At 40.1% G+C, this 17,634-nt stretch overlaps 1 protein-coding gene across 1 annotated transcript in view; it reads right to left on the bottom strand.

The window, feature by feature from the left end:
- myo7aa (myosin VIIAa) overlaps window positions 1-15,391 on the bottom strand; it is a 78,508-nt gene extending 63,117 nt beyond the window's left edge. The window contains exons 1-7 of the mRNA XM_034132813.1: window positions 15,287-15,391; window positions 6,432-6,545; window positions 6,031-6,183; window positions 2,356-2,540; window positions 1,964-2,085; window positions 1,542-1,684; window positions 732-845 (exon numbers count right to left, since the gene is read on the bottom strand). Coding sequence (XP_033988704.1) covers window positions 732-845; window positions 1,542-1,684; window positions 1,964-2,085; window positions 2,356-2,540; window positions 6,031-6,183; window positions 6,432-6,545; window positions 15,287-15,391 — 936 coding nt within the window. The remainder of the gene's footprint in view (window positions 1-731; window positions 846-1,541; window positions 1,685-1,963; window positions 2,086-2,355; window positions 2,541-6,030; window positions 6,184-6,431; window positions 6,546-15,286) is intronic.
- Window positions 15,392-17,634: the final 2,243 nt, after the last annotated feature.

Raw genomic sequence — 17,634 nt, 5'->3', positions numbered from 1 at the left:
TGCTGTTTGACTGTAAAGAACAAACCAAAGTGGTGTTTTCTAATGGTTTATATCCCTAAACCCTTTCTGATTCAAACTCAAAATATTGTTTGTGGAAGTATCTCATCTTCCTGTGTACCCTGTGAAAGTTGTTTCATCTACTGTTCCATATAATCAGAAATTCTCATGGTCATCTACTGCACAGTAAACAGATCAGATCTGTTTCCTAGTCGTAGCCACCTATGTCCCTGACAGTTCTGGACTACACATTGAACATCGAAATGTTATTTGGTATGAAATGATACAAAGTAAATCAATACAGACAATAGGTCACTTTGTTTCACTTTATACAAATACGTTTAGGTATCCAATTCTAAACGGCAGGATTCTACTTAAAAAGGATGCAGGGAAAAATATATGTAGAAAAGGATTCTGGGGATTCTGGGAATGTATTAAGGATACCAATCGTGTTGATGCTCATTTCTGTGATGTAAACGTGAGAGGAGCTAAACTGGGACAGATCTGACTTTAACAGCTGATGTTTCACAGGAATGTGTGTTCCAGCTGCTGGGAGTAACTCATCTCTTTATAATATCTCACTTTTCAAGAATACAGTTTCTTTTTAGTTTGTTACTGTGCACTGACTTAGCGACAGGATGTTGGGACAGTTTCCTGTTGTGACCGTTTACTAACTAAAAAGCTCAAATCTCAACTGCTGCAATATATGACAATGGCTAAGAGCTGAGCCCCACCATGGTCAGGTAGGTGTAGTCGCTGGCTCTGCTCAGCCCCAGTTTCTTCTTCTCCTCTGGAGTCATGCCCTTCAGCATGCAGTAGAAGACGTGGTAGTTCCTCTCATCGTGGGCCTGCAGAGAGAACACCGAACGTTTACTCAAACATGAGATTCACATTTACAGCAGCACACAGAAAACAGATAAATAACAATTTGAAGGAGAAAATAAACTAAGAAATTAAAAGTAGAGAGATGTATAGAGCAATATACCTTATGTAGAATAAAGTACTTAGTCTATAAGCCATACGTCATGTGGTGTAGCAGCAGTATTTAGGTACAGGTATGAATAGTACATTATAATATATTAAAGTATAAACTATGTTTATGTGCAATATATGGCATGTACACATACTTAAAGTGAATTATACATTGCTATAAAACACAACAGAAAATGTCATTAAATACAAAAATCTCAATGTTGCAGTGATTTGGTATTTGGTTTGAAAAAAATAAAACAATATAATATAATAATAATGTTAAAATAATGTTATGTTACTTTGGACCTTTGCAGCACATTTTTAATGATTCAGAAATATATATTTGACTGTTGTTTTTGTTTATTAGTGACTAGATGGCCTAGACATCGTCCCTCCAGCGACTAACCTGGCTTCTACATTCAAACCAAAAATACAACTTTCAAAAGGTGTTGGTTTTGTCTGAATGTTTTGGTTATGTAAATGTCAGACAGGATATTGAATGATAGTTTTTCATTCACAGTTAGTCGCTGAGGGAAGGCTGCAGAGTTTGAACACGTGTCATCACTCGGTACCTGTCTGCACACTCTGGATTTCTCCAGCAGGTACTGCTCTATCTTGGCTCCCTCTATGGCTCCTCTCTTGTTGAAATGGATGTCGATGTATTTCCCAAAACGAGACGAGTTGTCATTGCGGATTGTTTTAGCGTTGCCAAAGGCTGGAAGAGAAACAGTAGAACAGCACAGTCATGTGGATGCATAATGAACCTGTGTGAACATTTTGTTTGTGTGTTTTCTGTGTGTGTCCACATGTAGGAATATGTGAACATATCAAGAACCACAACTTTCAGACAGAGTGGCGGTTCAGTGTCCTGTGTGTGTGTGTGTGTGTGTGTGTGTGTGTGTGTGTGTGTGTGTGTGTGTGTGTGTGTGTGTGTGTGTGTGTGTGTGTGTGTGTGTGTGTGTGTGTGTGTGTGTGTGTGTGTGTGTGTTCCCACCTTCAAGTATAGGGTTAGCCTCCAGCACCTGTTGCTCTATCCAGGAGTGTTGCCCACTGATGGCTGCCAGGAACTGCAGGATCAGTTTGGTGCTTTCTGTCTTCCCTGCTCCAGACTCACCACTAACACACACACACACACACACACACACACACACACACACACACACACACACACACACACACACACACACACACACACACACACACACACACAATCAAGAAAGAAAGAAAAAATACACATGTCATATTTTAACAAATATTTAAATAAATTGAAATACTATTTTGGACATTGCCTTATAAATCATGAATTGAAAGTGAAAGCTTCAGTGGGGTTTCCCAGATATCAGGTGTAAAACTCAGATGTTTGTCACAGAGGAGTGTAGTCTCCACCTGATGATGCAGCACTGGTCGCGGTTGTTCCTCTGCATGTTGAAATAACAGTTGTCAGCAATGGCAAAGATGTGAGGCGGCATTTCTCCGATCTTCTTGTTGGTGTAGAGGCGAATCTGGTCGGCTGTGTAGATGGGCAGCAGCTGGTAGGGGTTCACAGCCACCAGGATGGAGCCGGTGTACGTCTGCCCAGAGACAGGGAGGGGGACTCATTTATGGCTTTAAGGGAGAAGCTCACCCTCAAAATGAACATGTGTATTAAACTACTTAGAACTTGTACTAGGATGCAAATGACCTGTAGCCCACTGATACCAATGTATATTTGTATTGTCCTTTTGAATTCATAACATAACAAATAAATAAAACAAATGTTTTTTGAACATTTGAAGTAACAAACATCAAAGTGGTTTCAGCTGATCCCTGGAGGGCCCTCTTGTCAGCCCTCTTCTTATAGCATGTGGATTTTTACTTGAAATGAAAATCAAATCAAGTCTGTAATCAAATGTGTTAAGCACATCAGATCTTCAGCAGCACGTAGAGAGGCTGGAGGAGGTGATGCAGGGTTCTTCGCTCAGAGGGTGAAGGCTGACAATGAGAACGTATCAGTCCTCGCTACGAGAGAACAGACGGCTATGTTGGAAACACCCAACATGCACCTTGGCTGCAGCGCCGGGAGAATTAGTGCCATAAAACATGACACCTGCAACACTTCAATGATTAAGAGACGTAGCTATTTATCCTTCCCAGCACAATTCATTTCATGGATTTCAGTCATGACATATTGCAATTTTTACAGAATTGACCATCTTTCATTTGTAAGCAATCTTTCAATCAATTCTTTCAGGTAAACTATTGATTACTTGAACTCAGTATAGACGCATCCATATTCTGTTTGGAATCATTCATACACACAGTGTTATTTGTTGTTATCATGGCTGTAATCAGCTTGTATTGCTAACAATGGCTAACAAAGCTAACACTTCAGGTGTGACATTATTCCCAGTTTAAATGATCACATAATTAAAACTCTCTTAATAAAATAAAAAGTGAGTTTAATTTGTTCTATTCGATAATGGGATTGACTAAATGATACCCGCTGACTTTCTTTGCAAAATGTACTGTAAGCATTTGTCACACTATGAAATGAATCCCATAATTCGTTTTCAATGGAAGCTTATGAGACAGATGACTGATAACAGGAAACATTCAAAGCGTGCACCATACATGCGGTGTACAGACACAGCTCCATAGGGAATACTGCATGTTGCTGTAGTTGCATGTGCATCAAATAGCCTTATTATTAGTAGTGCTTTATTTTCTGCAGTCTCTCTCATGCTTGACGTGCAGGAGCGGACTTACCCTGCCACCACAGTTAGTCTTCAGAGGAAACAGGAAAAGGTAGGAGAGAAGAAAATGGGCGAGAGAAAGAATAGGAAGCAAGAAGATGAGAGCGGAAAAACAGCAGATGGGTGAGGCTGGACTTGTGACGGGGGGGAGCTGATAAAGCTCCAGGAGACCTTCGGGTGTAAAAATACTGCAGTAGTGTTGGTGTGAATGGATTCAGGTAAGATATTGTCATTTATACTTTAAAGGTATAACCTTTAGAAACATGAACCTACTGATATCCTTTCTCAGTATAATATATTACTTCTTATTACACATATAATAGGCCAGGCCTAAAAATGTGGTGACATCAGATTTTTTAAAACATCCTTTTCAAACAAATGCAACAAGTTCGTTTTTAAAGCGCTCTAGAAATAAATAAATATCAAATAATCAATAGTTTATCAAAATAATTGATAAGACATATATCAATTTACAATTTGAAACCTTCAATTTGTATTTCGAATGCTAGTTATCATCATCCTTTTTGATAGAATCTGAAAAGAACTGCTGAAAAACAGGCCTGCAGCAGCAGTATTTTATACTATACTAGTAATAGTACTGCAGTAACACTCAGATGAGCCTCCCTGTGTATCTGATCAGCAGGTTATACCCTGCTAGCGGGGAACGTTCTCACAACTTTGGCTAACATTACCTACAGGTTCTAATAATGTTTTAAAGAAACTTTTGAATCTGATGTTCAAATAACCTTTTTAGGATGTTTATTATTTCAAATAATGTTCAAGGTTTAAGGTTAACTAAGACATAACGTTTTAACTGCAACATTCTGAAAATGTTTTCAGGATGTTATTGAGGCCTGAGATGACAGAAAGTGTTTTATAAAATGTTCCTTTAATGTGATATGTTAACAAAGGTGGAACGTTTTGCCTGCAACATTCTAAGGATGTGTTTTGAACGTTGTTGGGTAACACATTAAAGATTTTCTTTATAAAACGTTCCCTCAATGTTACATCATAACAAATGAAGAACATTCTCAAAGCAACATTCAGAAAATGTTTTCAGGATGTTATTCTTTTTTTATAAAACATTCCTGTGATGTGAAATATTAACACGGTCATGGTCAACGTCAGATTTATTTCTAGAGCGCTTTAAAAAACAAACTTGTTGCATTTGTTTGAAAAGGATGTTTTAAAAAATCTGATGTCACCACATTTTCCTTTTGAAAAAAACAAACAAGCACGTAATTCATGATAAGATAAGATATTGCATGTTTGCGGTGGCATGTGTGAGTTCCCAGCTAGACATTATTGGTTCTCAAAAGATTCTGAGAATGTTACCATTCATTGTTCTAGGAATGTTTTCAGCGGGACGTTTTATTTTGGTTCCCAGAATGTTCTTCTGAAAGGTAGGATAACGTTCTCTAAAAACATTCTTAACATTTTTGTTGATAACTTTCTTAAGATGTATGAGCGCATTGAGACAATTAATAGGACGTATAAAAACAAATTTGCATGCCAATATTCACTCACATGCCCTTATAATCACACTAAGGTATGTAGGCCCACAGTATTCATAATATCATGTGTAAAATATCAGAAAATAATCACACTTTTTTCTGACTATAAAGGTTGTGTCTCGTATGTAGGTTCTAACTGTTAGATAAGCTATCTGGCCGTGTGTGGTTTGTGAGGGCTGCGTATAAACAGTGTCCGCTGTTTATGGATAGTGGATACAAATCGTTATTGCACCCTTTAGATTTGAGACCGACAGACATATAGAAGAACGGACCGACTGTCACTGCCCGTCCCTGAAACCCCTGTTAGTGTTTGTATGTGTTTGTTTCTACTGTGTGTCTCTCTCTCTCTCCCCCCCCCCCCCCTGCCTGCTGGTCTGTTCTACACGGCTGGGAGCAATCTCCAATCAACCACACCTGCAACCTGCTCATCAGCCACACTATGAAAGCCTGCAGCCTGCACTCATTCCCTGCCGGATTGTTGCCGTGAACGGTTTGTTGCGTGAAAAGAAAGTTATCACCAAACATTTTAAGAATGTTTTTAGGGAACGTTATCCTACCTTTCAGAAGAACATTCTGGGAACTAAAAGAAAACTTCCCGCTGAAAACATTCCTAGAACAGTGAATGGTAACATTCTCAGAATGTTTTTAGAACCAAAAATGTCTAGCTGGGTAGTAGTACAGTGCATCAGTATTAGTGTGTAGTAGTAGTAGTAGTATTATTAACACTCACATAGATGAGCCTCCCTGTGTATCTGATCAGCAGGTTATAGTACTACAGTATATCAGTATTAGTGTGTAGTAGTATTAACACTCACATAGATGAGTTTCTCAGTGTATCTGATCAGCAGGTTGCGCAGGATGCCGGCCTCGTTGAGGTCTCCGAGGCGAATCATGTCCTCCACACCGTGGATGGAGGTCGGGTGCATCGGCTTGATGTTTGTTGCATTCTGGGGGGAGATCCAATGCTCCTGTTGGAGGGGGGGTAATAAGCAGTGAACAACAGTGTTAGTTAACACTGTATAAATAAATAATTTTTGAAAAAACTAAATCTAAACTTCTGGTTGAAAAACTTAAACAATTACCGATGACCATGACAGTGAAAGAATTACAATTCAAACGTAATACATAAAACTAAATCTTTCACAAAATAAATCTAAAATAGAACTATAACTAGTAATACACTATGAAAACTAACAAAAAGTGTTCCAGCACTTACGTTTCCTTCATCATCTAACACCTGGATCTGTCCTGAGTCACAGAGCTTGACGACAGCGCCGACCGACACCTCAAACTCCCCGCCGCTCTTCAGATCCAACCACACATAGTCGCCCTGAAGGGAAATCCAAAGTAAAGACCAATACTAGAATTAGGAAAGGGACCATCATTTATTCAATTAAACCATCAAAAAGAATCTTCATTTTAAATCAATGTCAGAATTACCGCAGTAAGGACGATCACATGAGTAATCAAAATCAGAAATGTTAGTTGATCAGACCCATGATTAGAATCCATTATTTTATTTGTTTTCATGAAATAATCATAACCGTTTCCAATCTGCAGCAGGACCAGGAGTAATGCAGTCTGGAGTCATTAACATGTGAACCCAAGCAGACACTACTGTGTTGATTGAAGGTGATGCATTAAAGGTAGGGTAGGTAAGTTTGAGAAACCGGCTCGAGATACACTTTTTGTTATATTCCATGGAATGCTCTTAACATCCGATAGCAATGAATATCTTAAGTGCTTTGACAATAAATCCATAAAAAAATGTCATGTGGAAGCCGTAATACTGTAAAAAGCACGACCAATCATTTTAGCCGGCCCGGCTAAAAGAACTGGATGGCCTACCTGCCTGTCAGCCTTCCATCTGTGCACAAACTTATCTCGTGCCCTCATTGGTCATGTGCGCGTTCGTGTGTGTTGGAGGAGGGGCTCTATAAGGAAGTGGCAGATTTTCTCCGGCTGTGTATTTTCAAATTCTAGCGATCTCGAGCCGGTTTCTCCAAAATGACCTACCCTACCTTTAAAGGGGAACTTCTGTATTTCTTAATCTTGACCTTTTCCCATGATTTTGTGTCTAAGGGACTTATGGGGACAAACATGTTTGTAATTGGTCGAGTATTGAATGAGACCGTGCAGTGGACAGTGCAGCTTTTGGTCAAAATAGCATCCCAGTCGAAAAATACCAAAGTTCCCCTTTAGTTAGCAGGGTTAGTAAATTAAAAAGGTGCAGTGTGAAAGGGTGAAATAATCCCCGATGATCACCAGACAGACTGGACTAGAAGCTTCTGGAAAGGACAAAACACCAAATGTGTACCAGGAATGTGTCGAGGTGGACATGGAGGACATCTAACCAGCAGACAGTCATGATGTAGGAGAGGAAAGAAGGGTTAGTACAGATCACATCAGAGCAGTTCATAGATACTCTCCTGTCCAACTATTCAGGGTCAAACTCTCCCCCTGTGACTGAAGAGTCCTCCCCCTTGGATGCAGGAGGTCAGTTACAATGGAATCCAGAGAACAGCGAGGGGTTAAACAGAACATACTGATGTTCTTCTTTTATGATATTGGGTTGTTATTATCGATGCATAAATGTGTCCATTTCTTTTTTTGAAGTTAATTATATGTTGAATCTGCAAAATAACTGGTAACTAAAGTTATCAATTAAATATAGTGGTGTAAAAAGTAAGACATTTGTTTCTAATGTGGGTGGGTAGAAGTACAATGCTGTAGTGTATAACATAAAATACTCAAGTAAAGTACCAGAGACACAATCCAGGACGTTCAGTTGGAATAAATTGGGCAAATTCTGTTGATGTTCAGGTGTATATCAGTATGTAGTGTCTCTACTTTAAAGAGTCCTCTCCTGCTGATGTTCAGGTGTATATCAGTATGTAGTGTCTCTACTTTAAAGAGTCCTCTCCTGCTGATGTTCAGGTGTATATCAGTATGTAGTGTCTCTACTTTAAAGAGTCCTCTCCTGCTGATGTTCAGGTGTATATCAGTATGTAGTGTCTCTACTTTAAAGAGTCCTCTCCTGCTGATGTTCAGGTGTATATCAGTATGTAGTGTCTCTACTTTAAAGAGTCCTCTCCTGCTGATGTTCAGGTGTATATCAGTATGTAGTGTCTCTACTTTAAAGAGTCCTCTCCTGCTGATGTTCAGGTGTATATCAGTATGTAGTGTCTCTACTTTAAAGAGTCCTCTCCTGCTGATGTTCAGGTGTATATCAGTATGTAGTGTCTCTACTTTAAAGAGTCCTCTCCCCTGCTGATGTTCAGGTGTATATCAGTATGTAGTGTCTCTACTTTAAAGAGTCCTCTCCTGCTGATGTTCAGGTGTATATCAGTATGTAGTGTCTCTACTTTAAAGAGTCCTCTCCCCTGCTGATGTTCAGGTGTATATCAGTATGTAGTGTCTCTACTTTAAAGAGTCCTCTCCTGCTGATGTTCAGGTGTATATCAGTATGTAGTGTCTCTACTTTAAAGAGTCCTCTCCTGCTGATGTTCAGGTGTATATCAGTATGTAGTGTCTCTACTTTAAAGAGTCCTCTCCTGCTGATGTTCAGGTGTATATCAGTATGTAGTGTCTCTACTTTAAAGAGTCCTCTCCTGCTGATGTTCAGGTGTATATCAGTATGTAGTGTCTCTACTTTAAAGAGTCCTCTCCTGCTGATGTTCAGGTGTATATCAGTATGTAGTGTCTCTACTTTAAAGAGTCCTCTCCTGCTGATGTTCAGGTGTATATCAGTATGTAGTGTCTCTACTTTAAAGAGTCCTCTCCTGCTGATGTTCAGGTGTATATCAGTATGTAGTGTCTCTACTTTAAAGAGTCCTCTCCTGCTGATGTTCAGGTGTATATCAGTATGTAGTGTCTCTACTTTAAAGAGTCCTCTCCTGCTGATGTTCAGGTGTATATCAGTATGTAGTGTCTCTACTTTAAAGAGTCCTCTCCTGCTGATGTTCAGGTGTATATCAGTATGTAGTGTCTCTACTTTAAAGAGTCCTCTCCTGCTGATGTTCAGGTGTATATCAGTATGTAGTGTCTCTACTTTAAAGAGTCCTCTCCTGCTGATGTTCAGGTGTATATCAGTATGTAGAGTCTCTACTTTAAAGAGTCCTCTCCTGCTGATGTTCAGGTGTATATCAGTATGTAGAGTCTCTACTTTAAAGAGTCCTCTCCTGCTGATGTTCAGGTGTATATCAGTATGTAGTGTCTCTACTTTAAAGAGTCCTCTCCTGCTGATGTTCAGGTGTATATCAGTATGTAGTGTCTCTACTTTAAAGAGTCCTCTCCTGCTGATGTTCAGGTGTATATCAGTATGTAGTGTCTCTACTTTAAAGAGTCCTCTCCTGCTGATGTTCAGGTGTATATCAGTATGTAGTGTCTCTACTTTAAAGAGTCCTCTCCTGCTGATGTTCAGGTGTATATCAGTATGTAGTGTCTCTACTTTAAAGAGTCCTCTCCTGCTGATGTTCAGGTGTATATCAGTATGTAGTGTCTCTACTTTAAAGAGTCCTCTCCTGCTGATGTTCAGGTGTATATCAGTATGTAGTGTCTCTACTTTAAAGAGTCCTCTCCTGCTGATGTTCAGGTGTATATCAGTATGTAGTGTCTCTACTTTAAAGAGTCCTCTCCCCTGCTGATGTTCAGGTGTATATCAGTATGTAGTGTCTCTACTTTAAAGAGTCCTCTCCTGCTGATGTTCAGGTGTATATCAGTATGTAGTGTCTCTACTTTAAAGAGTCCTCTCCCCTGCTGATGTTCAGGTGTATATCAGTATGTAGTGTCTCTACTTTAAAGAGTCCTCTCCTGCTGATGTTCAGGTGTATATCAGTATGTAGTGTCTCTACTTTAAAGAGTCCTCTCCTGCTGATGTTCAGGTGTATATCAGTATGTAGTGTCTCTACTTTAAAGAGTCCTCTCCTGCTGATGTTCAGGTGTATATCAGTATGTAGTGTCTCTACTTTAAAGAGTCCTCTCCTGCTGATGTTCAGGTGTATATCAGTATGTAGTGTCTCTACTTTAAAGAGTCCTCTCCTGCTGATGTTCAGGTGTATATCAGTATGTAGTGTCTCTACTTTAAAGAGTCCTCTCCTGCTGATGTTCAGGTGTATATCAGTATGTAGTGTCTCTACTTTAAAGAGTCCTCTCCTGCTGATGTTCAGGTGTATATCAGTATGTAGTGTCTCTACTTTAAAGAGTCCTCTCCCCTGCTGATGTTCAGGTGTATATCAGTATGTAGTGTCTCTACTTTAAAGAGTCCTCTCCTGCTGATGTTCAGGTGTATATCAGTATGTAGTGTCTCTACTTTAAAGAGTCCTCTCCCCTGCTGATGTTCAGGTGTATATCAGTATGTAGTGTCTCTACTTTAAAGAGTCCTCTCCTGCTGATGTTCAGGTGTATATCAGTATGTAGTGTCTCTACTTTAAAGAGTCCTCTCCTGCTGATGTTCAGGTGTATATCAGTATGTAGTGTCTCTACTTTAAAGAGTCCTCTCCTGCTGATGTTCAGGTGTATATCAGTATGTAGTGTCTCTACTTTAAAGAGTCCTCTCCTGCTGATGTTCAGGTGTATATCAGTATGTAGTGTCTCTACTTTAAAGAGTCCTCTCCTGCTGATGTTCAGGTGTATATCAGTATGTAGTGTCTCTACTTTAAAGAGTCCTCTCCTGCTGATGTTCAGGTGTATATCAGTATGTAGTGTCTCTACTTTAAAGAGTCCTCTCCTGCTGATGTTCAGGTGTATATCAGTATGTAGTGTCTCTACTTTAAAGAGTCCTCTCCTGCTGATGTTCAGGTGTATATCAGTATGTAGTGTCTCTACTTTAAAGAGTCCTCTCCTGCTGATGTTCAGGTGTATATCAGTATGTAGTGTCTCTACTTTAAAGAGTCCTCTCCTGCTGATGTTCAGGTGTATATCAGTATGTAGTGTCTCTACTTTAAAGAGTCCTCTCCTGCTGATGTTCAGGTGTATATCAGTATGTAGTGTCTCTACTTTAAAGAGTCCTCTCCTGCTGATGTTCAGGTGTATATCAGTATGTAGAGTCTCTACTTTAAAGAGTCCTCTCCTGCTGATGTTCAGGTGTATATCAGTATGTAGAGTCTCTACTTTAAAGAGTCCTCTCCTGCTGATGTTCAGGTGTATATCAGTATGTAGTGTCTCTACTTTAAAGAGTCCTCTCCTGCTGATGTTCAGGTGTATATCAGTATGTAGTGTCTCTACTTTAAAGAGTCCTCTCCTGCTGATGTTCAGATGTATATCAGTATGTAGTGTCTCTACTTTAAAGAGTCCTCTCCTGCTGATGTTCAGGTGTATATCAGTATGTAGTGTCTCTACTTTAAAGAGTCCTCTCCTGCTGATGTTCAGGTGTATATCAGTATGTAGTGTCTCTACTTTAAAGAGTCCTCTCCTGCTGATGTTCAGGTGTATATCAGTATGTAATGTCTCTACTTTAAAGAGTCCTCTCCTGCTGATGTTCAGGTGTATATCAGTATGTAGTGTCTCTACTTTAAAGAGTCCTCTCCTGCTGATGTTCAGGTGTATATCAGTATGTAGTGTCTCTACTTTAAAGAGTCCTCTCCTGCTGATGTTCAGGTGTATATCAGTATGTAGTGTCTCTACTTTAAAGAGTCCTCTCCTGCTGATGTTCAGGTGTATATCAGTACGTAGTGTCTCTACTTTAAAGAGTCCTCTCCTGCTGATGTTCAGGTGTATATCAGTATGTAGTGTCTCTACTTTAAAGAGTCCTCTCCTGCTGATGTTCAGGTGTATATCAGTATGTAGAGTCTCTACTTTAAAGAGTCCTCTCCTGCTGATGTTCAGGTGTATATCAGTATGTAGAGTCTCTACTTTAAAGAGTCCTCTCCTGCTGATGTTCAGGTGTATATCAGTATGTAGTGTCTCTACTTTAAAGAGTCCTCTCCTGCTGATGTTCAGGTGTATATCAGTATGTAGTGTCTCTACTTTAAAGAGTCCTCTCCTGCTGATGTTCAGATGTATATCAGTATGTAGTGTCTCTACTTTAAAGAGTCCTCTCCTGCTGATGTTCAGGTGTATATCAGTATGTAGTGTCTCTACTTTAAAGAGTCCTCTCCTGCTGATGTTCAGGTGTATATCAGTATGTAGTGTCTCTACTTTAAAGAGTCCTCTCCTGCTGATGTTCAGGTGTATATCAGTATGTAGTGTCTCTACTTTAAAGAGTCCTCTCCTGCTGATGTTCAGGTGTATATCAGTATGTAGTGTCTCTACTTTAAAGAGTCCTCTCCTGCTGATGTTCAGGTGTATATCAGTATGTAGTGTCTCTACTTTAAAGAGTCCTCTCCTGCTGATGTTCAGGTGTATATCAGTATGTAGTGTCTCTACTTTAAAGAGTCCTCTCCCCTGCTGATGTTCAGGTGTATATCAGTATGTAGTGTCTCTACTTTAAAGAGTCCTCTCCTGCTGATGTTCAGGTGTATATCAGTATGTAGTGTCTCTACTTTAAAGAGTCCTCTCCCCTGCTGATGTTCAGGTGTATATCAGTATGTAGTGTCTCTACTTTAAAGAGTCCTCTCCTGCTGATGTTCAGGTGTATATCAGTATGTAGTGTCTCTACTTTAAAGAGTCCTCTCCCCTGCTGATGTTCAGGTGTATATCAGTATGTAGTGTCTCTACTTTAAAGACTCCTCTCCTGCTGATGTTCAGGTGTATATCAGTATGTAGTGTCTCTACTTTAAAGAGTCCTCTCCTGCTGATGTTCAGGTGTATATCAGTATGTAGTGTCTCTACTTTAAAGAGTCCTCTCCTGCTGATGTTCAGGTGTATATCAGTATGTAGTGTCTCTACTTTAAAGAGTCCTCTCCTGCTGATGTTCAGGTGTATATCAGTATGTAGTGTCTCTACTTTAAAGAGTCCTCTCCTGCTGATGTTCAGGTGTATATCAGTATGTAGTGTCTCTACTTTAAAGAGTCCTCTCCTGCTGATGTTCAGGTGTATATCAGTATGTAGAGTCTCTACTTTAAAGAGTCCTCTCCTGCTGATGTTCAGGTGTATATCAGTATGTAGAGTCTCTACTTTAAAGAGTCCTCTCCTGCTGATGTTCAGGTGTATATCAGTATGTAGTGTCTCTACTTTAAAGAGTCCTCTCCTGCTGATGTTCAGGTGTATATCAGTATGTAGTGTCTCTACTTTAAAGAGTCCTCTCCTGCTGATGTTCAGATGTATATCAGTATGTAGTGTCTCTACTTTAAAGAGTCCTCTCCTGCTGATGTTCAGGTGTATATCAGTATGTAGTGTCTCTACTTTAAAGAGTCCTCTCCTGCTGATGTTCAGGTGTATATCAGTATGTAGTGTCTCTACTTTAAAGAGTCCTCTCCTGCTGATGTTCAGGTGTATATCAGTATGTAGTGTCTCTACTTTAAAGAGTCCTCTCCTGCTGATGTTCAGGTGTATATCAGTATGTAGTGTCTCTACTTTAAAGAGTCCTCTCCTGCTGATGTTCAGGTGTATATCAGTATGTAGTGTCTCTACTTTAAAGAGTCCTCTCCTGCTGATGTTCAGGTGTATATCAGTATGTAGAGTCTCTACTTTAAAGAGTCCTCTCCTGCTGATGTTCAGGTGTATATCAGTATGTAGTGTCTCTACTTTAAAGAGTCCTCTCCTGCTGATGTTCAGGTGTATATCAGTATGTAGTGTCTCTACTTTAAAGAGTCCTCTCCTGCTGATGTTCAGGTGTATATCAGTATGTAGAGTCTCTACTTTAAAGAGTCCTCTCCTGCTGATGTTCAGGTGTATATCAGTATGTAGAGTCTCTACTTTAAAGAGTCCTCTCCTGCTGATGTTCAGGTGTATATCAGTATGTAGTGTCTCTACTTTAAAGAGTCCTCTCCTGCTGATGTTCAGGTGTATATCAGTATGTAGTGTCTCTACTTTAAAGAGTCCTCTCCTGCTGATGTTCAGATGTATATCAGTATGTAGTGTCTCTACTTTAAAGAGTCCTCTCCTGCTGATGTTCAGGTGTATATCAGTATGTAGTGTCTCTACTTTAAAGAGTCCTCTCCTGCTGATGTTCAGGTGTATATCAGTATGTAGTGTCTCTACTTTAAAGAGTCCTCTCCTGCTGATGTTCAGGTGTATATCAGTATGTAGTGTCTCTACTTTAAAGAGTCCTCTCCTGCTGATGTTCAGGTGTATATCAGTATGTAGTGTCTCTACTTTAAAGAGTCCTCTCCTGCTGATGTTCAGGTGTATATCAGTATGTAGTGTCTCTACTTTAAAGAGTCCTCTCCTGCTGATGTTCAGGTGTATATCAGTATGTAGAGTCTCTACTTTAAAGAGTCCTCTCCTGCTGATGTTCAGGTGTATATCAGTATGTAGTGTCTCTACTTTAAAGAGTCCTCTCCTGCTGATGTTCAGGTGTATATCAGTATGTAGTGTCTCTACTTTAAAGAGTCCTCTCCTGCTGATGTTCAGGTGTATATCAGTATGTAGAGTCTCTACTTTAAAGAGTCCTCTCCTGCTGATGTTCAGGTGTATATCGCTACGCTTCGCTCCCACAACGCGAAGCGTGACGTCACCCCATTCAAAGTGAATGGGCAGAAGCGTTGAAGCTTCAACGCACGCCGCTGTATGGACGGGCCATAAGAGTGTGCTCATTTCCCTTGTTGCTTGAAGGTAGACACACACACACACACACACAAGTAGGTTAAAATCTTAAACACAGTTTTCAGACAATTAGGGCTCATGACTTGAAAACGTAATACCACATTCTTGTGATTCATGCATAATTATTTTAACACACCTAATATTAAATCTCTCTCTCTCAAACACACACACAGAAATATAATTAATATGTAATGCATGAAACAAGGGAGCACACACATGTATCTTACCCAACACAAAGCCAACAGAGTTAAGACATATCAATTATGATTCATGAAACTTAAAACACACACACACACACACACACACACACACACACACACACACACACACACACACACACACACACACACACACACACACACACACACACACACACACACACACACACACACACACACACACACACACACACACACAGGTTCGTACCGGCAGCAGTGTGCTGTGTTTCACCACAGTGTTGACATTGCGTAGCAGTGCCCATTTGGCCAGATCCTTCTCATAGAGTTCCACATACTCCCGACGCTTATACATCTTCACGTGCACAGTCCAAACGTGTGCACTCTGACAATGATTACTGATGTGAGCTGACCTCTACCCAGCATAGACATGGAAAAAAATTCCACAACTCCGGGTGGAAAGGTATCTTGATTGACTTGATGAGTGTATAAATGTTGCTTCACACATGTAGGTTAACAGTTTCCAAATATCCTCTTGAAATTTGCTAGATACAAAGCCTTCATAAAAACAGTGAAATCTTCAAATATCCACCAGGTTCAATTCCAGTGGATCACGCTCACACGTTCCACTGTCGGATCATCTAAACAAGCTGAATAGTCCATGTGATGGTGAAGAACAGCTGATCACAGAACATCCTGCTCGGTGACCTTCAGTCCCGCCTCTCTGTATTTAGACTCCACTTTAAGGATATACAAATATCTAAGTGTATCCAGCTTTCTGATCACTCTGAAGTCTTTAATGCAGAAACATTTTGGTACCATCCTCCTGCTCTCTCTCCCTCTCTCTATCACACTCACACACTATCACATACTTTGTTGACCCAGCCCCTAACAACCTCCACTATCGCCCATGGCAACAAGATGTCACTTCCCCCTCAGTCCTATGGTGTTAGATTTCTGAACAGATAAAACACTACACTCTTACTACAATGTCAACGCTGCTATGCAAGACAAACCGTTTTAACTGTTGACTAAGAAGCTAAAGTCAGTATACCATCACCAACAATACTACATTTCATTTCAACCCAACTGTGTTGATATCAAATGGGAAATTCAAAATGATCTCCTGTGTCCAACTCCTCAGTTTTCCTTCCCTCTGACCTCACTGAACTACTGAACCACAACTGAGGGTAAATGTATGTTTTAAGAATTTAAACAGGAAACAAATGCTGTTATTCTTCTTATTTTTAAGGCCAGTCAATTAGCTTTACCATCCGTGGACAAAGACCAATGGTGGCTTAAAAAAACATGACAAAAGCGAAAAGGAAACCCTGTAACAGAGCCTAGAATACAGAACCAAACTATCGACAATATGAAAGATTTGATGGTGAGCTGCTTCCACTGTGTCTAGCACCAGGTCCACCACTTTGACCCATACTTAAATATCTTGACTACTATTAGATAGATTATAGTGAAATGTTGTACAACTGTTCCCAGAGGAAGATGTCTGCTCTCTTTGAGGACTTCTCCTCTCGCACTGACAGCAGGCAGTGGAGGTATGTAAGTAAATATACTGTAATCCAACTTTGAGGTACTTCACTATTGTATTACCACACCAGGGATATGTAATGGTCAATGTTACATCAGGCAGAGGGAAACAGGAGACATGTAGCCTTTTGCTAGGAATCAGATTCCACTTCAGCTTGTCTGATGGCTCTATTCGCTAGCACCTTAAGTCACATGATGTATTTTGCTCCGCCATCACTTTAATAAAACCATCCTCAAAATAACCATGCCCGACTGCTAGCTAGCTGCTTGTTTAAGCATAAATGCTCCCCATTTTATAATTCATGGCAAATTCAGTGAACGTTGTTTACAAAAAACACATTCACTGCCCCCTGAGGACAAACTGTGATAACTTGGATTCCTTGCAGCCAGCACTGGTCAACATTTAGTTTTGTCCAACAAGAAAACAATAATATATATTATTGTTTAAATTCACTATCTACTAAAAGAATGCCATCCCCTTTAGCCTCCCCTGTGCTTTGTGAGTAGTGCTAATTATCAGATGTTATAATGCAAACACATTACACCTGCACGAGCAACAAGCTAGCGATTATCATAATGAGGATGCTAGCATGTAGCTTCAGTCCTGTGAGACTGAGAGGAATGCTCTTTGAGTGTGTGTTACGTGTATGCCAGTTTAATTAAGTAAATACTCCGTCTGGCAAACTGAGACACCTGAACAGTACACCACTAAGCACCTGTTACACCCACCCACAACACACACACACACACACACACACACACACACACACACACACACACACACACACACACACACACACACACACACACACACACACACACACACACACACACACACACACACACACACACACACACACAGCCTTTGACAGAGCAAAGAGAGAACGGGCCGACGGCAAACTATCAGAAACCACATGTTGAATTATTTAACGCAGAGGATCTGTCTTTGTGTCTCCTCTTCCTTTTCATTCACCTGGTTCTCCCTCTCTTACTTTACAGATCATGTACTCGTGTCATTTCATAATTCAGATCATCTTGTTAATTGATCTT

Source organism: Trematomus bernacchii, unplaced genomic scaffold (genome assembly GCF_902827165.1).
Source record: "Trematomus bernacchii unplaced genomic scaffold, fTreBer1.1, whole genome shotgun sequence".
NCBI classification, from domain to species: Eukaryota; Metazoa; Chordata; class Actinopteri; order Perciformes; family Nototheniidae; genus Trematomus; species Trematomus bernacchii.
Note: the sequence above shows the minus strand (reverse complement) of the source record. Positions and strands in the feature narration are given on the sequence as shown.